The sequence below is a fragment of the Bemisia tabaci genome, chromosome 4, assembly GCF_918797505.1.
Source record: "Bemisia tabaci chromosome 4, PGI_BMITA_v3".
NCBI lineage: Eukaryota > Metazoa > Arthropoda > Insecta > Hemiptera > Aleyrodidae > Bemisia > Bemisia tabaci.
In genome coordinates, this window is record NC_092796.1 from 26,362,529 (window position 1) to 26,387,361 (window position 24,833).

Here is a 24,833-nt window from a genome sequence, read left to right on the forward strand (position 1 = left end):
CCAATTCTCCGTCGCGCGCTTGAGGCGTTAAGCTTTACGCGGTACTCTCCTGATTAGGTATCGTAGAATAAGAAAATAAGCTGAGTGTTTTGATATTGCAGCTGACTGACTGTTTATCTTCAAAGACCGACTTAAAAATTTCGATTCCCTGGGGAAACTTTGGGGAAATTCGTCCATAAGGGGGGTGACAAGAAAAATTTTCAATGGGTGATCCTTACGTTAGTGATGCACTGAGAATAAATAAAAATTGGTGTTCTATACAAACGGTTCATCGGTGTATATTGCCCCTTTTTCTTGTCTATTAAGTGAATGATCCAGCGAACTTTGATTTTGATTTTGAGTTCGACATAAAAATTTCGACTATTTGGGAAACTTTCATCTATAGGGTGGGCTATAAGAAAAATTTGCAACGGGTGGTCCTTAAACGTTAGTTATGCACTGCTGAGAGTGAATAAAAATGTGTGTTCTTCACCAACGGGCTATCGGTGTATAATGCCCTTTTGTTGTTCATATATTCCATGAGTGACCCAGCTTTGATTTTGAGTCTGAGTTCGACATAAAAATTTCGACTATTTGGGGGAAACTTTGGGGAAATTCACCCATAGAGTGGGCGATAAGAAAAATTTGCTAGATATTAAAAAAATAATACTTTTGCTTAAAATTATTTTGACGAATTCAAATTCCTGACCAAATAAATTACTTGAGCTGTTTATTTTTACACAGATATTCCGAGTTAATATACATATTTCAAAGAAGCGTTTGCTGAAGGTATCACCAAATTAACGATGACTTCTATTCTTAGGCCCCCGAACGCCTGATCTTCTCCGCGGAGAAAAATACCTCGAGGACGCAATCAGGGATTCTTCATTTATCTTACATTCGTGACCCCTGTTGTCACTAATTACACACCGAGAGCGAGGGCGCGCCACGCGTTAATTGTGCGACATACCCAACATATTCCGGGATATTCTGCCGTTCTACGGACAAACGTCGTTTGAACATACGAGAGTTGCCAAGCTACCTCCTGTAAAACGTTTATTTTTGAGGAGAATTATGAATATTTTCACCTGAAATGAACAGTTAATGTAGATCTGATCGCGAATAAAATTCTCTAAAAATTTCGAAAGAAAATATTCAAAGGTTTCGCTGAAAATCCATACTTTGTCAAAGGAAATTTGGCACCCTCTAAAGGTTCATACGGCCTTCTTCCTTAGCGGGGTAGTATTCGAGGTCGGAAGTCGCCTCACCTTTACCACGTGTCCCTGTCCCTTCGAGGACATGTCGTCTCTGCCAGGTTGAAGCCACCGACACTGACACCATCCCTTGCGGAGAAAGAGGTTCGCACTCGGGGATGTCCGACAGCTGACTCTTAATTTTGCTCCTTGAGATGCCACTCGCCCTCGACTTTGCCCCCGAGAAAATCGGAACATTTCACATTCCACAGACCCGCTGCCTCTCGGAGATGACAATTGATGAACTGCTCTTTGTTTATACGCATAACTGGCTTGCTTTCTAATGACACGCCAACGCAGAGGTAGCAACTTTTGGATTGCATTAGTGGATTTAGTAGAGCGAAATGGAACTTAGGTCAGATGTGCGTGTTCAAGGCTGAAATGAGGCCATTGCATATTTTTTTTCTAAAAAAAAAGATCCTTTTTCATGAGTGCATGGTAAGAAAAAGTAAAAGAAATTTTGTGTTTTATGGGAAGTGGAACTCAAAGTCACCTAGACGTAGGGTTACTATTGGTTATTGTTTTTTGGGTTGTGCACTGTTAAAAATCGAGGAGTGAAGTTAGGTGGCAAAGCCTCTGAGTGACATCGAGGAAAAAAAGAGTACATTAGTTTAGCGGAGCATTTTCTTCATCCCAAGATGTCTCAAAGTAACTCACGGTTTCGATCGCTTTGACCAAAAATTTTTGTCGATCAACCAAGTCCCCAGTAGCAGTGACCGCGATAAGTTGCGATTTGACCGAAGAGTGTGTATCGCCATTTAATCGATGTAGATTTATTGTATAATATTATCGGACAAAAAATTGAAATAAATTGAAATTTCATCGCATTTTGCAATGAAATTGCACTAACGACGATAGCAGTATATTGGACAAAAAATCATGACAAATTTAGAGAAAGTTTTGATTTTACAGAGATAATATTCAGACAAGATTGAGGATAATTGCTCAGATGTTGATGATCTTAGCGATCTGATCGCAAAAAAATCGTAACAAAATCGCAACTTTATTTCAAAATATCTAAATTTTTTCGTCGAAAAATTCTACCCGGGGTTCTTTTGGACGAAGAACGAATGACCTCAAAGTAATCAAAAGTAACCATAAACTTGATGATCGGTTCAAACTAGCTGTCGGGAAGAAAAGGAAAACCCAAGTTTACATAAGACAGAATGTCTATTTATAGAGATTCAGTATCTGATCATCGCTCTAACTTTCTTTCTAACGAGCCAAAACACAAATAAAATGCTTATTTTAATTCGACGTTGTCTATTCTGAGAATGAAGCAACGACGCGCTTCATTAAAATCGTACAAAGATACAACGCTGTCATGCTTTCAGGGTCTTCTAGAATTGATGGAAGATGATTTTTCGTAGGTAGTATCTTACGAGGATTACGGAATTGGGAGATGCTTCTGAATCCAGACTATTGGTTATGAGATAGTTCAACGGGAGAGAAAGGATATTCCTGAATCTAGGTACATTTCAAGCGCCTTCATTGGGAAATTCTCCCACACTGGAAGAAAAACACATTGGATCTAGAGTCCAGACTGTTAAAAACATCGACAAGAAAAAATGATGAAAAAACTCTTGATTCAATCAGATTTAAGCTTAAATCAAGAACCAAGCTCCTTAATTTGAGCGTATTTCCTTTTGATTTAAGCTTAAATCTGATTGAATCAAGAGTCCTTTTTCTTGTCAATGTTTTCAAGAGTCTGGACTCTACATCCAATGTGTTTTTTTTCCAGTGCAGGCTAATTAAGAAACGATTTCTTTATTCTGGTGATTAATGTTTGTTGTCATCGTTTGATTGGTTTGAAAAGTTTCAGAATCACAAAGAATAACTAAAAAAAGGGCACAAATTGAATAAAGGGGACCGCGCAAGTAACTGTGGATTAAATGGAGATCTCTGGTAAATAATTTTAGAGCTTTTTTTGCAAATTCCGAACTGATTTTTCAAGATTTTAAAAAATGATTTTATAATCCTCTCTTTCAGTTGAAAATTCAAATTGCTGAAACATATGTCAGGTTGATTCGATGAACACTATATTTTGTGTCCCAGCGACTTGCGATTTATCGCATTGATTGGATCCATTTTTTCAGCCACTCGTCATTTTTCTCGAATTTTGAGATCGCAATTCTGTTGTCAGGATACTAAAAAATTCACTTACCATGCAATTTTGACAAACAAATTCAACGTAATAAAGGCGTGGATTTTTCAGAGGAAAAATATAGCATTCGATACTGAAATCGAAACTGCACTTGAATGTTTTTTGTAAAATTTGTTTGTAAAAATATTGGTACGTGAATTCTTCAGTCTCCTGACAACATAATTGCGATCTCAAACTTCGAGAAAAATGAGTAGCTGAAAAAATGGAACCAATTGGTGCAATATATCGCGCATGTCGTTCTGACACAAAATATGGCGTCCATCAAATCACCTCAAAGAATAACGGTTCTCCGATATGACACGTATTCGACACTAACATACCTATTTTCCATAAAAATCCATATTTTCAGGGAGTTAATCTGGTGAGGGGGGGGGGGGGGGTCGATAAGCAGGATGATGAACTTACTGGAGCATAGGAAATATAAAGAATGCTGGAATAGACTTGAATGCGGCGGATTCACGGAGAAGTAAAGAGACTTTAAGTAGAGTGAGAAGCACAAAACGGAGGAGTGGAGACCCCGAACTTATTTCAATAAAAGTTACAAGGGCGATAATGAAGACGGAAACACGGGGCGCAGTTTAAACTTGCATCAGTCAAAATGTCTCGGGAGCCCGCAAGGTAGGAGTAAAAATAAAGGGGGACCCGAATAATACATCCGCGCGACGTTGCCAAATTCGACGAACACGACTCGCCACCGGTCCGAGACGGGGAGGACAAGAACCATTGCTTGGTGGTTGCGAACGCGCGTTCTCAAAAATATTTTCACGAAAACAAAAGAGCCGAGCTCAAAAGCCGCGGCCGGATAATTAATAGGCGTCGGTTTTGTTTAATAACTCATTTTTGATGAAAGGAGGCCCGGGAGACCGGGGAGCGGGCCGGGGGGGGGGGGGGGCGGCCATAAATCTCGGCACAGTCATCGGGATTCGCGGGGCGTTTAAAAAAACTGCCTTTCCGATTAGCTCCGAGAGTCAGCGCGCGCGGGCGATGGGCGGGGGGTGAAGAGGGGGTCCGAGGGGGGATGGAGAGGGGGTCGAAGGGGGGTGAAGAGGGGGTCGAAGGGGGGTCGAGAGGGGGTCGAAGGGGGACAAGGGGTGGCGGGCAGCGGGATCCCGCGGAATTAAATGAGGTGTGTCATACGCTGGCAGCGAGGACCGGAGCTTTGATCACCAAGACAAATAGACACGCCATGCCTTGTCTCAGACAAATACTTTATGGGACCCTGCCTCTGCCCCCCCTCCCCCCTCTGTATCCTCGCCGTGCACGTAGCCGGCAAAGCTCACCAATCTGATCACAGTTGCCGTTCTACAACCTAGATCAGAACAATAAAACACCGCCATCGATTCGAGGTGAATCTATGGAGGAATCCCGAGTCGAGTTCGATCGAACCGGTTTTACGAAAAATTTGGATTCAGCTTTGAATTTGGTGAAATTCGGGTCAAAATAAGGTATTTTGAGTAAAATTGGATTCATCGTACCAAAAAAACCAGTTTCCGCGCGGAAAAAAAGTTCAGCGATGGGACTCGAAGTTTAGGTCAGAATGATTTTTGAAGTTTTTCCGACCGCATCCGAAAACTCGATTTCCAGCTGCCAATAAAGTTCGGATCGTACATCTGAAGTGCCTCGGTACTTCGGTTGGAGCTTTTAGGGAGTCAACCGACGTATACCGAAGTGCCGATGCGTGGCCCGAACTTTGGCGGTTGGACCTCAAGTTTTTGGATGCACGATCCGAAAACTTCAGAGATCCATACGACCTGAACTTCGGGTCCCATGTATATGAAGTTTTTTTCTACCGTGCATGATACTTTATCATTGTGGCGGGGGAAAACAAGGAACCGACTTGTTGCGTAGATGCTGCTTTAATGCAACAAGTGTTTTCCTCAAATTAACGAAAAAAAGTAACGGAAATGGGTTTTCCTTTCATAATGAATCCAATTTTTCTCAGTGTCATAAGCCTTGCCTTATTGCCTAATTTTGAATGTAATTTAACAATATCTACCACTCAAAGTTTATGGAGGTGTATACTTGTAAGTTTCTGAATAGATAACTATCGCGCTCCGCGCGCGGGCCGTTGATATGTTGCCTATACGCTGAAATTGAAGGCGGGATGCAAATGCACGATATCTACATACAGCATCACACATCATTTGGACTACATTTTGCAACTGGGAATTATAATCTCTAGCTCGGTTTAGAAACAACGTATTTACCATTATTTTCCCTACGCACACGAGTGTGTTTACGGATGGGGCAGGAATTATAAATTCCCTAATAATTGCTAAATATACGAGGGTCGTTCAGAAAGTAAGTTTCTCTACTTTTTTTTCTCAAGAACTATAAAACCTACACAAATGATAAATACATGGCTGAAAAGCTTATACTTTCAGCTTTCTAACGGTATATTGGTTTTTGTTTTTTGACTAACCAATCGCTCAGAAACTGCATTTTTCCGCGACCACCTCGAAGAATTTCCCGCCACCTCCGAGGTGCATGAGAATTGCATGAAAAACAAAAGAAAAAGGACCACGAGCAAAATTGTAAAAGTTATTAAGCGTAGCACAAACCTTTCAGCGGCTTTTTTCGACGTAGTTTCCTCTCTTTGTGATACATTTTTCACACCTTGGTATCAGTTCAAACCATTCCAGTAAATTTATAGGAGCCTTTTCTTTTTCTCTCGCTCTCTTCTCCCCCTTTTCTCCTTTTTCCTTTTTTCCCTTTTTCGACCGAACGGGGGGGGGGGAGGAGGAGAGGGTGTGCTACAATGCCCCTTCTCCCTAGATCCGCCACTTCCCGCCCTCCCTTCTCTCTCCTTTGTAAGGAAGAGGGTGGTGGTGATAATGGTGGGCGGGGGTTGCCACCACGGCCCTCCTTAGATCCACCAAAAATATTCGAATTAAACGAGAGGAATTTTGCAACATCGGGAAGGCCCGCGCAGAGGAGGAATATTGTTTCAGTTTACTGCGTGTCATCTGTGTTATACATGACAAGGTTTCATCCGGAGCTCGAGTTTGAAGTGGAGATGATGTCCCATGTCTCATGTCTCTTGTCGTGTGTCGCGGCGTCGCGGGGCGGGAGCGGGGGGGGGGGGGGGGGGGGCACCAAATCGCCGAACAAATTGCCTCGAAATCTCGGTGCGTTTATTTATTCGGCCGCTCTTTCATCTCAATTAGCTCGACGCATCGTCACGTCGAACCCGGCTCGCGTCCTGACGTCGGACGTCATCCCGGCGTCAAGTCGAGCGTGGGAAACGGAATTAGACAGGGGCCCCCCGCCCCCACCTCTTCCGCAGACGCCGCGAATGAATCAAAATTGTGCTTATGACTTTGACGTGCGCTCTCCGTGCAAGAAGCGTAGCGACTTTGACGAGGGGAAGACTTTGAGGGGGATCTAGTGCAAGAGGCCAGAGCTGCTGTGCTAAGGAAGAACGCCGTATGAACATTCGAGAGTTGCCAAATTTCCTCCGGTAAAATGTTCGTTTTTCAGGAAAGTTATGAATGTTTTCCCTTGGAATTATCAGGAACTTTAGGTGAAATTGCGAACAAAATTATCTGAAAAATCGGAAGACAAATATTCGAAAATTTTCCCGAAAATTCGTGATTTATCAAAGGAAATTTGGCAACGCCTGAGGGTTCATACGGCGTTCTTCCTTAGCACGGCAGAGAGGCTCTGAGAAGTTTGAAATGGACCGGTTAGGCAGAAAGAAACCAAGCCACATCAGCTATTGCCAAATATAACTGGACAATTTAGTTTTTTACAAGAGAACGTTTGTACGGATCCCTTTGAAAATTTTAAGGAATTTGCTTCGTACTGTGCAGATAATATCCTGAAATTTGCACAAAAATCCGCACAACCATTTTCATGAAAAAAATTGAATTGCTCAATAAACTTGGCAATTGCTGATGTGGCTTGATTCCTTTTTGCTTAACGCGACCAAGTCTTACAGTGGCCAAGTTAGTGTCTGGATATGATAACCGCCTTCTCCTTCTCTACGACGTGCTCGTAAAATTAGCATCAAAGTGTCGGGCTAAAGTTTTGAAATACAAAAGTGGAAAAATGCACTTCTCCTTTGGAGAAGTGCATTTTCCACTCAGAAGTGCATCATTTTCCTTTGGAGAAGTGCATCATTCGTAAAATGGGTATAATGCCAAAAATTGAATTCCTTGTTCCCCCTTCCCCGCGTACCCGCACACAGTTAAAAAAAATGGACTTGTGTATTATTGTGTAGTTGTTTTTAGAAATTTCAGTGTACTTCTTCTGAAAATCTTGGAGTAAAAATACTCGAGGTGGAGAAAAAGTGCACAATCTCGATGAATAAACACAAATAACAAAAAAATGCATACAAAAATTACTCAAGGGCTCTTCTGACTGAGTGAAATCGTAGAACTTTGTGTTTTCAAAATAAAAACACAACACTTGCAACATATTCTGAGCTCTTAAGAAAAGATGCACAATAATATCACGACTCTGTGTTTCTTTTCATTAACGAGAGAGAATGTTTTTACGGTCCTAAGAAAATATTCTTACGTCGGTGTTGTTTTGCACACTCGTAGACTAAAACATCATGGTGCAAAGAGAAATAAAACACAGGCAATCTCGAGAAAAAAACTCAAAACGGTTGGGCACCAGAACCTCTGTGTGTTAAAATAAATTAACCAATTGGGAGAAAAAATACTCTACTAGTATGATTAAGTTCTGAAATGATGTAAAGAAACACACTACAAATACAGGGTGATCCAAAAGTCCCTTCCACCCCATCTAACTTTTTACCTAATTGAGGTAAAGATTTGAAACTTGGGGGATATTCCTAGGTCAAAGGGAGCTACTTTTTGGCCCCCCTAAAATTTTCAGGGGGGCCCCCCTTGGGGGGGCAACGGCCCCCAACTTTTAATTTTCAAATGGGAAGACCCCCTTTGTGATAGCTCGTTCGAAAGAGCATAAAAAAAGAAAACTTTTCGCGCAAACCCGAAGTCAATATCTCAAACCGTTTCAAAATGGCGGCCGGTTAAAGTTCAAAATGGCCGAAAATTCACACCGGTTATTTGTCGATGGATTTGCGCGAAAATCGGTATGTAGGGGTATTTTGACACGAGAAAAACGAATTTGACGTTAGATTTTCAAAAAAACCGAAATTTCCAAAATGGCCGCCGGTTAAAGTTTAAAATGGCCGAAAATTGTCACCTCGGTTTTTTGCTGATGGATTTGCCTAAAACTTGGAATTTGTGAGTATTTTGGCATAAGATAAACAAATTTGAACTTAGATTTCTAAAAAAATCAATTTTTTGTCATTTTGAACTTTAACCGGCGGCCATTTTGGAAATTTCAGTTTTTTTGAAAATCTAACGTCAAATTCGTTTTTCTCGTGTCAAAATACCCCTACATACCGATTTTCGCGCAAATCCATCGACAAATAACCGGTGTGAATTTTCGGCCATTTTGAACTTTAACCGGCCGCCATTTTGAAACGGTTTGAGATATTGACTTCGGGTTTGCGCGAAAAGTTTTCTTTTTTTATGCTCTTTCGAACGAGCTATCACAAAGGGGGTCTTCCCATTTGAAAATTAAAAGTTGGGGGCCGTTGCCCCCCCAAGGGGGGCCCCCCTGAAAATTTTAGGGGGGCCAAAAAGTAGCTCCCTTTGACCTAGGAATATCCCCCAAGTTTCAAATCTTTACCTCAATTAGGTGAAAAGTTAGAGGTGGTGGAAGGGACTTTTGGATCACCCTGTATATGAAAGTGCACGAGTTTGTGCACAAATTAACAGCTCTGTGTGTTAATGCTCATTGTTCGTGTGTAAAAACACAGTGGTTGTGTATATATTTTGGTTCACGCATGCGCAGTAAGTCCCCGTCTCGCAACGCAGATACCCATGATCCTCAGTTAGAGCGTGCGCGATCCGCGAGACCCATGTCCAAGTGAATTGTGCAACCCAGGTCGAGTGTTCTTCCGTTGTATATTTTTAACGTATTAAGCATTCCATTGCGTGATATACTTATTGTGTTTGAACGATAGCATCGTTACGAAAAGGCTCCGCTGCCTTATACTTAGTGATTTATAGTGATTACGAATGGAAAGACGAATGAACAACTAGCATACACTGTTAAAAATCTTTCGGGAAACCCGGAGTGAAATGCGGAGTGACCTGAGATGCGCAGTGAAAATCACTCCGTCGAGGAGTTCGGAACTCTCCATGAAAGTGAATTGCCGCGATAGCGAGACAATGTCGCTGCAGCGAATCAGTTGTTAACTCCCCACTTTTACCTGGAGTGATTTTCACCCCGAGCAGAGAGTGCGCCATTGCGCGCACTACTGCACAAACGCGACCCATGAGAATAAGAGGCGTGATTTCAGCCTTATCAACCATCCGACCCTCGAGGCTCAGTGGCAGAGCACTGGACTATCACCAACGCGGCTCGGGTCCAAATCCACACGGGAGCGCTCGGAATTTTACGCTACAAATCGTCGCAGGATCTAAGGTAAATGGTTAATGTTGTCATTACTAAGGTAATCCGAATTTCAATTGTGATAAACTTGTAGAAACCCGTAACTAATGTTCATGGCAAGAACTTCCATGTCTATTTGACAGCGTGCGCTGAGTATGTCGTAGAAAGTAGTTCAGTCATTAATTGACAGATAGCGCTATCGGCGTGATTTCGTGAAATTTTGAAACCCTGCGCGGTAGCGTCGCGTGAATTCTTGTAGCAGCATATTGCCCCTTCCTCGAGCCTCCCCTCACCTCTCCTGAAATCACTCCTTTGTGTGGTGATTAGCACCCTGTGGTCGGGGTGCATTACACGCCGAGTTCAGGAGTGTTGTTCCCTCCGCGCCGTCGGTCACTCGTTCGTATTTTCACTCGATTTTTCCATGGGCAAAATAGAGGCGAAGTAAGAGTGATTCTCACCCCGGAATCTTCTAAAATTTCTAACAGTGTAGCCACATGGCAACACTGTCGAGTTTGGAGAAGCGTACATCCGGACGGAACCTAGAAATTTTTCGGACACGTTTTATCTGTGTACAGATGTATAATTCTCTTCCTAATGATTTTAAGGATCTACCTCGTGAAGGTAACTTAGTAGCAATTTTCTATCAATTGAAAACGTTCTGTTTAGTAGGAAATGCATAAGATTCAAAAGAGTTCTTATAGGTGATTGTTCTTCTTAATCTTTTAACACAGCCTGCTTTTTGACATGCATCATAGCCGTCATTTGGCGGCATCTATGTATGCACTGTTGAATAAATAAATCTCAAGATTATGGTGAATATTTATTTAATTGCTTCCTGAACACTTGAACATTCGATAGATATAGAACGCCTTTACTATTGTAGTGCTATCTTCTATCCAAAGATTTGTTTCTATAGTCTAACTTGTTTGATTTTTTTATGAGTATGATACGAATTTGTGATGTTTGAAATTCTTTGATAACTGTTGGAGGGACACTAACTTCTTCCATTGTGCTCAGTGGAATTTGCACAACGATGTGAAAAAAAAACTAAAGTTTAAGTTTATATGGGAACTGGGTCAAATATTTACACAAGCCTTGCATATTTCTGAAAAAAAAACTCGCTTGAATTTACACAAATGATCAGCGTTTATACTCAAATTTTGTATTTTTTTTCTCTTGAGTTTAGGAATAAATCGACAACTTCCGAGTTTATTCAAACTCAATGACTATTTCTAAAAACACAATACTAGGAATAAACTTCGGTGTTTTTGTGTGTTTATTCACAGGGTTGGGTTTTTTTTTTCTGGAACACGAGTAAAAATTGTGGAAAAAATTGTTTAAAAAACATTTACAATGATGTGTATGAATATCAAAGTATGGACTATTTTAACACAAATCTGTTCAAGTATATACTCGGGGATGTGTGCGAGTTTTTACGCTGACACAAGGCTTGTGAAATCATTTGACCCAGTTCCCGTATAAACTTAAGCTTGTGTATTTTTTTTTTTAACTGTGCCAAAACAAGACAGCACCCCTCTAAAAAAATTACGGAAAGCTCTGTCCCGCACACCCTCCTCCCTTGGAATTGATGAATTTCGGATGAAAAATCGCCTCCTGGCGTCGAGTTTCCATCTTGAATTTTCGAAAAATTACTTTAGCGGTACATAACGTAGCTCTGGACTCGCTTACTACCCAGTGATGCTGCCCGTAACCCAGGCGTAAGACTTCCCTCCTCTCCCATAAATCGTTAAACAATTCATGAACTACCCCCAACGCCCAACGCTCTGTTATTATTTGTTCTAGCTCAATTTTTTTTACAAATTTTACTAAGGAAAAACTTAATTTAGTTTGGATAGTAAAATGTAAATATCTAATCTTCGGTCATTTTCTTGAGATGGTTGAGAGTTTTGAAAAATATCGATTAATTTTTTTGAGTAAGAGCCCAGTTTAGAAATTTTCCGCAAATCTTTCACGAGAATGTCATATTGTCGTGTGTTATTAGCGTAGAACGACGCAACCTGCATTTCTTCGAATTTATTTTCTTTTGTATCATGGATATAGGACTTATTCTTGCCTACCTCATAAACTGAGGTAGAAATAGCAATCAAAAAAATAAAGTAACCTTCGCTCTCCATAAAATGTATCACCAATTAGCTTTATTTCTACTCTGAACCGGAAATGCCTTTGTAAATCCAACACATTCTTTCATGAATCCCCGCAGTGCTCCCATTTTCCGGAACTAGCACCGAGTTTCGGAACTTTCGAGATTTTCCGGAATTTTTCCCGGGACTTTTGAAATTCCCGAAATGTTCCGGATCTTTCGCATTTCCCGGAACTTTATTGGAGCTTTCGAAAAAAATTAGCAAGAATCCCAGAACTTTTGACGGTCATGGAATGCACTGGAAAAAAACACATTGGATCCAGAGTCCAGACTCTTAAAAACATCGACAAGAAAAAATATACTCTTGATTCGATCAGATTTAAGCTTAAATCAAGAATCAAGCCTCTTAATTTGAGCGGATTTTCTTTCGATTTAAGCTTCAATCTGATTGAATCAAAAGTCCTTTTTCTTTTCAATGTTTTCAAGAGTCTGGACTCTAGATCCAATGTGTTTTTTTTCCAGTGTGGGAGAAATCGAAACAAAAAAGTTCCGAATTCCGGAACTTTTGACGGACATGTAATGGGTGCACTGAATTTCCGAAAATTGCCGAAAATAAATCCCACTTTAAATAGGTTAAAGTCACTTTAGGTGGAGCCTTGGTAGAGAAAAGCCGTGTTTTTCTTTCAATAGGTCTAATCCTAATCTGAGACCCAGTCCGGCCGGTGGCTGGGCGCTGCACTATTATCGATCGGCAAAACGCCGTATTTCAATCATAAAATCCTCGAATAAAACTCGTAACGGCTGTTGCAGGTAAGCACTCGCGGCGTGAACGTGCGAATATTCCAGTCGATTGGCTCGTTAGAGTCGAGCCATTACGATCCCGTAGTCATTACTCAATTAGCGCGCGGCACTAATGGGGCACTGGTACGCTTATTAACGCCCAACTCTGATTGCGCTCGCTCAAACTTTTACAATCCGTGGAGCCCGCAAAATTCTACAACTGCAGCCGATAATTTTCTTACTAAAATTGCCGTAGTATTAATCTTGAGTCAAAATTAAAGCAGGTGTAGGCGATCTCCTTGTGTTAAGTTCTGGTAATTGATGTTTTACCTTAATGAGAAATTAATTTAAGCGCTGCTTGAAAACTCGTATGACAGCCGATAGTTTTTGTACTATATAAAATTGCCGTAGTGATGTTAATCTTGAGTCAAAATTAAAGCAGATGTGGGCTATCTACTCGTGGCGAGTTCTGATTTTTTACATTACTGAGAAATCAAGCTGAGCGTTGCTTGAAAGATTCGCATAAATCGTAATTCAGTTGTCGACATTTGTATGCACTTTATGTAGAGGTAAACTTTAACTCTATGCATTCGTTCACAAAGAATCTGTAAGTGATGTTATGATGTTAACTAAGTATTCATAAATAAATTATAAATTAGTTAGGTAAAATTTTGGAAGTTCAATAAGATTAAAAGGAAGGAAAATTGAAACGTCCTTCAAGCAAACAAGACTCAAAACATTTAAAAAAAAAAAAAAAAAAATGCAGGCGGGCGCATTAAATTGACCTCCATAAAAAACGTGGAAGTATATACTAATTTGAGACAAACTGAACCAACACAACATGGAAATAGAGCAAGAGAAAGGACTTGCGCTGACGCCGGCGCAGAGATACAACTATTCGTGCTTGATGGATGTCCTTGTTGCATCTGCGAAATTGAAGGCGCGATGGCGTGAGGCGTGCCGGCATGCGTGAACCCGCAATGCCTCGCTCCATACTGCCGATGAGATGTCGCTCAGACCCCGGAGAAATGTTTAAAAACGAGGTCTGAATACGTCTCTCTTATTCTCGGTTGTGTTGACATTCGTTTTTTTATTTTTATTTTTTCTCCAATTTGATGCCTGATTCTTTTTTAGGCTTGTATTTGTAGGCTTTTATTTAAAGCTCGTATGCACCATATTTTGGTCAATTTAACCCTGCTTGGGATCGCTAGGTGTAGTTGTTTGAAATAATTCTCTTAACATTCGGTTCCTCCTCTTTTTCCACTTTTTAGGTCTGACTCACCTAGTGCGTAGGTCATCAGCTGAAAAAAGGGCGATGACGTTTGTTGCACCTTTATAACTGTCCACAAGGAAGTTTTTTCCCCCGAAAGAAAAAATTTCCATCTATCGTCCAGAGGCCAGTGAAGAGTCTCTCTTTGTCTCCGGTCCTTACCCTCAATGCGGCGTTTCCCGCACGAAGGAACGCAACTCCATTCCAAGGTTGCAAAATTGACCGAGACAATTTGATTCCTTACAAGAATACACCTGTGCAATTTTCGTCCAAAATTGTTCTGATTTTTGCATGTGATCAGAGAAAAAATCAGTGAAATTTTCACTCAGAAACGCCCTAAATTCTGCTGGGACAAATGCAATTTGCGAGGGGAAATTCGGCAACATTGAAGTGTAGTTACGTTCTTTCGCGAGGAGAACGACGAATTCGGCAAGAAAGTCATTCAATTATGATCTCGTCTACGTATATTCTGCCGTGCTAAGGAAGAACGCCGTATGAACATTCAAGAGTTGCCAAATTTCCCTTGATAAAACATTTACTTTGACAACATCAATGCTCACAATTACTTGAAATGTTCAGATATTTTAGAATTAATTGCGTTCAAAATTTTCTGAAAATTTTGGAAACTAATATGCACGCAATTTTCGCAGTAGTTTCGGTTTATATCGGAGGAAAATTGGCAACGTCTGAAGGCTCATACGGCGTTCTTCCTCAGCACGGGAGTATTCTGCCGTGCTAAGGAAGAACGCCGCATGAACCTTCAGGCGTTGCCATATTTCCTATGGTAAAACACGGATTTCCTGGTAAACTCATGAATATTTTCCTCCAATTTTTCAGATAATTTTGTTCGCAGTTTTACCTGAAGTTCCTGAAAATGTCAAGGAAAAATATCCATAACCTACCGCAAAAATAAACGTTTTATCAAAGGAATTTTGGCAACTCTCGAATGTTCATACGGCGTTCTTCTTTAGCACGACAGTATTCTCTCCAGTCTCGAGTCCACTTTGCTGCAATCCCTACGCCAGCCACTCCGCTGTCATATCGAGCCGGAGGAGACGAAATCAAGTGCCTGATAAATCTTGGATTCGGAGCTGACGAGCCGTAAAACAGGGACACGCTTGTGGGCACCTCTTGTTTACCCGTCCCGCCCGCCCGGTTCACCAAGGAACATTCCGCCGAACCGAACCAAAACCGCGTATCTACACTATGTTTCAGTATGCAAGTGGGTTGTTTTCGTTTCGCCGTGCGAAATGTGCGCATCGTTTGAGGCGCGGACACGGATCGGAACATTCGCACAGACACGGGAGCCCGGGAGCCGGATCCCGTAATTAATTTATCATCTCCTTCCGAGCGCCCGCGATCCCTGGTCCTGCCTCCTGCCCGCCCCTGCCACGTTTCCCTGGGAAATCCCTGGCTCCGCGGATGATCGTTCGAATTTTGGGGCCGATCCGGCAACTGCGGCTGCGTTTCGCGCCAACACACATTTTTCGGCACATGGTCCGGGCACAGAGACTACCCTTCACACCGTGGGCAAGAGCCGTTGTTGTCGTTTCATGCACGCTTTCGAATTCATTAAAAAATTTAAAAAAAAAAATTATAACTCACTTGTGGCGAAGTTCTTTGGTATCAGCAGACGCATGCGACATTGTGTCGCGCGTTGACCACGCGCGAGTCGCACAGATGATGAGCCGTAGCTCGAAACGTATCTGCCGTCACCAAGGAATTTCGTCGCAAGTGAGATAATTTATTTATTTTTTTTCTAAATTTTTAATTACGTGACAGCTTGTGCGGAAAAGCTCCCTCATTTTATAGTTTTCAAATTAGCTTAGCTAGATGAAAATTCAATTTAAAAATTAAATTATTGAAAATTAAAATTAAAACCTATTAGGTTTGTAATATGAAAATTTCATATTTTTCACGGAAAAAAGGAGGTACTGGTAAGTTCCAACTCGGACGATTCTACTTGGATTGCATTTGCGCTTTGCAAGAAGGAAAAAAGGGCATACCCATGTCGCTAGGATTGTGCAACTTTTTTACCTTGCAAATGTAAACTGATCCTCTAAACAAGTTTCATCTTTCCTTCCAATAAACTATAAATTCAAAAGGAAACTTACCTTTTCAAATTTCATTTTTTGCATGATTTCAGTAATTTTATTGCGAAGGATGTAAGTTGCACAATTCTAGCAACATATGGAATGCTCTTAGTTCCTTTTGCAAAATGCGATCTCAATTAATTGTGGTACCTAGCACCCCAATGAATTAGATTACTACCCCAAATGTTGCGATAAACCAATTATGTTGCGGTACCACCAAAATTAATTGGAAATGTCCAAATATATGATCCAACAAATAATGGGATAACCCGTTACACTTTTTTCCGGATATAGGTTATTGAGGTAATGGGGTGCTTAATTACTAACTGCGTGAGTTTCATCTCGCGAAAACTCCCCAGTTTGACGCAGCGCGTAAACTTTACCCAAGAATAATTGTAAATTAACGCTTTTAAAAAATTAAAAAATATACCACGTGGCAACCCCCCCCCCATTAAAATTTTTCCGAACATATTCTCATTCAAACGGATTTCCTTCTGCTTCAAGCAAAATCCGATTGAATCTAGAATATTTTTTCTTGTCAATTTTTTTAAAACTCTGGATCTGAGATACTTTTTCCCAGTGAGGGAAAGCACCCAGCTCCAACTTCTGGGCCATGTCATTTCATTTACACGGAGAAAAAAAACTTCGTGCGTGGGACCGAAGTTTGGTCATATGGATCTCTGAAGTTTTCGGATTGAGCATCTGGACACTTTAGGTCCAGCTGTCGAGGTTTGGATCACACATCTGAAACTTCAGTTCTTACATCTGAAGCACTTCGGTTTCACATCCGAAAAACTTCGGTTCTCACATCTGAAGTACTTCAGATGTAAGAACTGAAGTTTCAGATGTGTGATCCGAACCTCGACAGCTAGACCTTAAGTGTTCAGATGCTCAATCCGAAAACTATCAGGGATCCATATGACCTAAACTTCGGGTCCCACGCACGAGGTTTTTCTCGTCAGCTCCAACTTCTGAGCCTGTCATTTCATTTAAAAACGAGCGACTTTCAGTGTAAATCAAGTGCCGATTACGTTCCACGAGTCTTGGAACGGCAACAGCACGTCCGAAGGCATGGCCCGACGGACGCAACAAGAAACAAGACAGGACAGCAGCCATTCTTCAAACTCCTCGGATCTGATTTACGGCGGTTGAATCCGTTCGGAGGAGGCGGGCCGCTGGTCGCCCGCCCTCTAAATCGGGTGCCTTGCCCGCTCCGCCGCTCCTCGCCAAAACCCGAACAGGTTCCGTTCGATAAAACATGGATTCTAATTTGTAAAACCCACGATGATGTCTGTTTAGTCAGCTCACTCGTGGATTGATGCGCCTCATTGCGTTCCTCTCCCGCTGAAGAGACGTGACGACACTCTCAGTAGCGTGGCGTGAATTGCGATACATCGATTGTTATGTAATTTAAACCTATGGTAAAGAATCGATTATTAAGGTGTTCGCTGCGAACACCCTGTTTATCGATCCTTTTCCATAGGTTTAAATGGCATAACAATCGATATATCGCAATTCACGCCACGCCACTGAATGGTGACCCCTGGTGAGCGTGTATTTCTACGCTCTCGTGGGGTTCAAGTTATTAATGGATTACGGCGATTCATCCGCGCGATATCCTCGTTCAAACATTCGTGTGTCCGACTCGCGCGGAAGAAGAAGAAGGGAAGGGGGGGGGCAGAGGGGTTTTCTCACATCAGATTTGGAAAAAACACTTAGAAATGGACTTTACTTGATTGTTCCCAACCCCTCTTGATCATTGAAATTGATAGGCAACGCAATCAGGAGGACCTAGACACTTCGAACGGGGGGGGGGGGGGGGCAGAATTTTTTTGAATTTTTAAAACATGTAATACACTATTTGAGTCAATTTTGTCACGAATAATGACCAAATGTAAACGTCTTTCCTCCGGTCCCTCCTTCTTTTTTCCTTCTCTTTTTCTGTGTCATTTTTCGCGGGGGGGGGGGGGGGCGTATGACACCCCTTTGTCCCCTGGATCAGCCTATGAAAGCAATAGACAAAGAAGACAAAGGATAAATTGTTCTCGACGAAATGGGCTCAAATTGCGTATTAGATGCTTTAAAATTTCGAAAAATTTTCTTTGGGAAGCCCCCCGGAACTTCCCTCCGCCCCCCCCCCTCCTTGAGGTGTCCGGATCCGGCTGCGTGTGGAATATGCGGTACGTATTAATAATTGAGAGCATCTACATTTCTTATTAGCGCAATAACTTTAGATACCGGAAGTTAAAGCAGCATAGCACAGAGATCTCGAACGAGGAGTCTAGTGGAGGTGTACGAGATAGAACCGGGAGAGGAAATAGTAGAGAGGGGGAGGGGATAGATGAGAGGAAAGAGTGACACTATGCAGCTTACAACGTCCTTTCTCTGACATAAGGAGCGTATCTCTACTTAAGCATGATCCGCGGAAAGCATATAGAGTTATGCGGAGATTAAGGCTCACATGGCAATTGAGATACGCTCTTAGGGCAGAGGTGCAACGAGATCAGAGAACGATCACGGATGAGCGCAAAGGCAGCAACTCGTGAAAACGAAAAAGGGGGTCAAGGCACAGGATGCGCGGGGAAGGGAGCGGCCAGGGGTCATTGTGGGTTATTGATGCGAATTTCACTCGTTACCCGCTCCTCTCACATTTACGTATCTTTTTATCAATGGACCATGCACCTTTAATTTATCGCAACTTTGCACTCACAACTTATTGCCTGACTATTAATTTGATTTGCGTGCAGCAACTGGCGCTCTCCTGGCGATGAAAAACAACAACTTGGTGGCGTCGCGGCGGTTATGACGGTTCCACCGTTTTGTACTTTAATTGAAAGACATTGCAGCTGCTTCAGGAGCCCTTCCCTTTTCTGAAATAAAATTTTAGCTGCCAGTGTATACAAGGTGATCCAGGGTTAAACGGCCAGATTGCAGGAGCCGAAACACCCCCAAACTCCCTCTTTAAATTGAGATTTCGAATTTTTTTGGATCATTCATGAATTCAGGGCATAAACGCACAGGGGAGTATACATTTTTGTGAGATTTGGTTCACAACCGTTGCCAAAATTCAGGAAAAACGATTTACTTTCGATTTTTTTGGTGGGGGAGGGGCGTAGCTCCACCTGGGGGCACTTTTGGAAAAACCTTTATACATCAAAAAAGTCTTATTTTGAACCATAGAACATGCTCATGCAGTCTGGCCGTTTAACCTTGAATCCTCTGTATACATGTAAAGCTCTTCAACAGTTTTGGCGACTGATTTCCTAGCGCTTGATCTCAGTAATCACTTTAAAATCCAAACACGCAATTTGACCTGGAACGGAGCGGCGCGCGCGGAGAGCAATGAGGACGAGGACTGAGATGAATACGCACGCAGTGCCTCGACGCGCTGCGATCGCAGCAGTCGGCTTGAAACGCATAGCGCCTACAAGACTGTATGAATACTTCACGCATTGCGTCAAACAGTGCGGTCAGCAGTAGTCGGCGTGAAACGCATAGCGCCTTCAAGACTGCATGAATACTTCACGCATTGCGCCAAACACAGTGCGGTCGGCGCAGCGGCGGAAGTTAAAATTATTAAACCATATTTATGTTTATTCTTTTATAATTTTTTCGTTCGTTTGTTATAAATAGAAGACCTTGTCCAAGCAGGGATGGGTTTACGAAACTTAATTTCGCATCATGTTCCGTGAACTTTTGTTAGTGTTGACAGGGCTTTCACAAAAAACGTGCCCAACACCAGTAAACGCGTCTCATACACCCCTCCCCCACCGGCACGTTCACTTAACGAATGAGACGGGGGCGGTAAAATACAGGGCGGCAAGTCGGTAAATCCGGCCCTGGGTACGCCTCCTGATTACTGCGCGGCCGAACAAACCAGTGGCGTGGCGTGAATAATCGATCATCGATATCTCGCCATTTGAAGCTATGGTAAAGAATCGATTACTAAGGTGTTCGCTGCGAACACCCTAATAATCGATCTTTTTTCATAGGTTTAAATGGCATAACAATCGATATATCGCAATTCACGCCACGCCACTGGAACAAACAGACCGCATCGCGCCTTCTGCAAGAGCTCCACTGAACGATGCACTGAACGGTGATGAAAATGAAATGAAAAATTTAGGGGTCCGAAGAGCTTTCAGTAATGATATTCTTAACCGGGTTTTTTTTTCTTATTTTGTTTCAGGAAACGGCGATAGCTGCGGGCAGTCGTATGGCGAGGTGAACCAACTGGGCGGCCTGTTCGTGAACGGTCGACCGCTGCCGAACAAGGTGCGACGGCGGATCGTGGAGCTGGCCCACCTGGGGATCCGACCGTGCGACATCTCGCGGCAGCTGCGGGTCTCCCACGGGTGCGTCTCCAAGATCCTGGCCCGCTACCACGAGACCGGCTCCATCCTCCCGGGCGCCATCGGCGGGAGCAAGCCCCGCGTCACCACCCCCAAAGTGGTGGCCTTCATCAAGAAGCTCAAGCAGGAGGACTCCGGGATCTTCGCCTGGGAGATCCGGGACCGGCTCCTCTCCCGCGGGATCTGCGACCGCACCAACGTCCCCTCCGTCTCCTCCATCAGCCGGATCCTGAGGAACAAGATCGGCTCCAAGGTGGCCCAGCACAGTCACCACCACGCCATCTACAACTCCATCTACCCGACGTACAACCCCTACGCCCCGACGGCTCACTCGCCCACGTCCATGGGGATGGCCCCCTCGCTTAGCTCATCCATCCGCACCCCCTACTGGCCCAACTCCGCGCATGCCATGTCCGAGTACCTCGCCCACCATCAGCAGCAGCACCTCTGCTCCGAGCCCGGTGTCACTAGTCCGCAGAATTATTACCACCATATGTACCTTAATCAGGCGCCGCCTCCTAGTTAGGGGTACCACTCCCCCTTCTTTTGTGATAACGACTCCGACCAGTAGAAAAACACACGTCTGGGTCACACCATCAAACTGAGCCGTCAATCCGGCGAGGCCAGGATTCTGACTCGTTCTGCGAATACCGATCTGAGATCTCTAGACTTTCGAAATATACCGGGGACAGTAATTGAGGCGTTGGGGGAAGGACATTTCTTGGTTGCGGTGTTTCAGAATCTCCGAGGCTAATTTTTATTTTAGAGAAAAAACTATTGAGTGAATTTTCTGAAATTTTACATTTTCAGCACTGTAAAATCATAAAAAATATTCTGTAAAATTGCTGCGACAAATTACATACATTTGCTTTCATTATAATGCATGAAACTTTAGCTGAGATTTTGAGACACTGTGATCAGGAAATGCCCTTTCTGCACCCAGCGTTTCAATTTCTCTGATTGGTATTCGCAGAACCAACCAGAACTCTAACCTCGCTTGTTTGACTAACTTTAATTTGATCGTGTGACCCAGGCTAAAGAGAATTCGATAGAATTGTGCTCCCATGCCAAGGAAAAACGCCGTATAAACATTCGAATGTTGCCGAATTTCTCTCGATGAAGAGAGCATTTTCAAGGAAATTATGATAATACTAGGGGGCTACGCCCCCTGGCCGCTACGCGGCCCAACCCCCTGAAGGCGCTCCGCGCCATCAATGGGCCGCTTCGCGGCCCCATTTTTACCCTCCTATCAGTGTTAGTTTTATTTTTCTCCTAAAAAAATACGATATGAGGTATACTTTAATTTTAAACTTTACTTTAAATTACTTTAAAATTAAAAGGACGCGTTTTGGAATGACTGCTTGATGAAATATTGCAATAAAACAATGAACAATGATAGTCAGGTAATAATTCAGATTTCATGTGTCGGGGATCGAACCCACGCTGCGGATATAGATTACGCATTCGACGTCTTAGACGACTCGGCCACCGCTCGCCATGAAGTCGTAGGTGCGAATCTTGTGTAGATAAGTGTAGAGCTGATGCGCAGGCTACCCAGCTACTGCGCAACCTCCTCGACCACTGCGCATCCTCCCGCGCATAGCGGCAGCAGTCCCGGAGCATTCTGTAAAGTTACTCACTTTTATAACGTGATTTTGAAAAAACCTGGGTCCTATTTCCAAAATCTAATTAGAGCGGGCACATCTAGGGCCAATTACCTGACGATCTACGCAAAAATCATGGAAATCGGCCCGGTAGAACGCTCAAACGAACTATGACAAAAAGTATAAATTTACATTGTTCTTATGAGAGAATTCGCAACTTTACCACGTAATATAAAAAAACCTGGGCCATATTTTGAAAATCTGAAAAGAGTTGGCTAATCTAGAGACAATTGCCCGTCGATTGCCGCAAAAATCATGAAAATCGGCCCGGTAGAACGCTGGAACTAAGCGTCACCAGTTTCGTAAAATTAGGAGGTCTCGGAGCTTATAGTATAGATTTCTGCGACTGTTTTAGATGATTCAGATTAAATTACCAGGGAAATTCTCTGAAAAATTGGAGGATAAATATTCATAAGTTCTTAGAGAATATGTGTTTTATCATAGTAAATTACCCAACATTCGAATGTTTATACGCGTTTTCCCTTCGCACGAGAGTGCGACGTTGCGGTCCCACCGAGGCTAAAACCGAAATGTGGTCGTTGTTAAAGGCAAGCATCGGTAGAATCCCCGTTGAGTTTCATCAGAACTGAAAACGGGCCTATTTCAGGTCCTAAAGTTAAAATTTGTCGGTAAGGCGTGATAGGATTTAACTGTTAATGATGTAACGTGATTGGTTAATTTTCTTACTTTGCGTCCCCATCTGAAATTCTCATCTAGTTGAATGGTCCGAAAGCTATTGGATCGGTAATAACCGGCATCTATTGGATATCTGCGAGCAAACGATTCACCGACCCAATGAAACAAATGCACAAAACGTTGATCCAACGTTGACACAATTTCAGTCTTGTCTTGCAGTTTCCAACGTTAAGAACAGTATTTCTAACATAGGCGGATCCAGAGGGGTAGGGGGAGTGGGGCCCCCCTCCCCCCGTTCGCCTGATAAAATGAGAAAGAAAAATGATTGCGAGGAAAAAAGTAAGGAACAAAGGAGAGATGAAGGACCCTTATATTTGACCCTTATTTTATACATATTCCTGTCAAAATTGGCTCAAACTGCATATCGGATGCTGTAAAATTTCGAAAAATTTCTGGAGAAGCCCCCTTGACTCCCCCCCCCCCCTTTGTGGTGTCTGGATCCGCCTATGATTTCTAACATCCATTCAATCTGCTACGATTATTTTCTGGAACGAATTTGTTTCTCAGGTCCCAGTCCCATAAGACATCATATTCATATTGAATCCGTAAGTAACTGATTGCATCAGAGTAACATATCATAAATCAACATGTTTTTTCAGTGGCGTAGGAAGGGGGGGGGGGCCAGGGGGGGCCTGCCCCCCCCCCAAAATTGGAAATAGTATCATCTGGCCCCCCCCAGAAATTCTGGATGGTGCAAAAACACCATCTTTAACATCTTTAACATTAATTCCATCCTGCTTTGTTTATTCAATTACCTCTAATTAACGAGGAAAAATCAGAGTGTAAAATAAAATTATGAATCAATGAAATTTATCACTCTTAATGCACATAGTTTTTACTTAAAATCTCGCGCTCGAACGGTTAGTTTTTTCTTCTCTGTTCATTATTCAGTTGAATTGCTCTAAAAAATCTGGATGCAATCGATTTTTTTCTAATTCATAATTCATATCTTTATTTTTTGGTACATGACAAATGCTCATTCGTTCATAGTTACGTCTTGCTCATTATATTATATTTTACTTTGCATGGGCTTTTCCTAATACAGAACAATGATTCTGGCATTCACTAAACATTTATTTCGCAATTTTCACACAAATGAGTGGTTAAAAGTGAGAAAATAAATGGAATAACCTGTTGAATGCAACAATTTCAAAGTATTTTAACCTTAAAATGCATAAAACTGGGTGAATTTTATGCAGAAATTGAAGGAAGATTAACGCCACAAGTGCCTCGAGATGCGCTCAAATAGAGTTAAAATTTCAAAAATTTTCCGGGGGAGGCCCCCCGGACCCCCCGCTGACCTGGGGGGTATTCCATACCCCCCAGACCCCCCGGTGGTGGGGGGCCAGGCCCCCCCCAGCAAAATGGCCTAGCTACGCCTATGTTTACCAAAGTGTACTCGAACATTGAAACGAATATGTTATAGGAGATTTAAAACCTAAAGTGACCTTACGTGTGCCTTAAAGTGATCTGTATCGATCGCTTTAGAGCTGTTTTCATAGTTTTCCGTTAAGCTTTGATGTTTTTTTAATTAGTGTATTTTCATGGCCTAAAGAGACCGTAAAGTTACCACAGCTATAAATACAGGCCGAATATCATTGCAAGATTACGGCCTTTCTTATTTGAAATGACTTGTGGACTTTTCAGATCTGATTATTTTCTATTTCTTAAAAGTTGTACCCTTTATCAAGGTTCCTACTAATTTTTCACGTTTCAATTGCCTATGTTTGGTTTAAGTTATGGGGATATCTACTCTGAAAAATTTATTGTATCGGTTATTTTTACTCAATGTCCCTTCCTTCTGTGTGAAACGTCGAAAAATCACACAAGTTACCTTAGCAGAATAACGACTTCAACAAAAGACAGGCAAATTTTTCCACCATCACTTTTCAATCATTCTTCCTTGAGGAAAGTGTTCAGTTTCCCTGAGAGCCCCGGTATTGTTTTTTAGGACAGTTATTGAACATCCCGTGACTGATGCCTAGTGACTTGAAGGTGGTAAAATGCCCTAAAACTTAATCCACCAACAGAAATCCCTTTTAAATG

At 42.4% G+C, this 24,833-nt stretch overlaps 1 protein-coding gene across 2 annotated transcripts in view; it reads left to right on the plus strand.

The window, feature by feature from the left end:
• The window catches only part of LOC109043352 (paired box protein Pax-1), a 40,319-nt gene extending 18,747 nt beyond the window's left edge, over nucleotides 1-21,572 (plus strand). For both annotated transcript variants that reach the window (XM_019060542.2, XM_072299573.1), the window contains exon 3: nucleotides 20,265-21,572. In XM_019060542.2, the coding sequence (XP_018916087.1) occupies nucleotides 20,265-20,953 (689 nt within the window). In that variant the 3' untranslated portion in view covers nucleotides 20,954-21,572. The remainder of the gene's footprint in view (nucleotides 1-20,264) is intronic.
• Nucleotides 21,573-24,833: the final 3,261 nt, after the last annotated feature.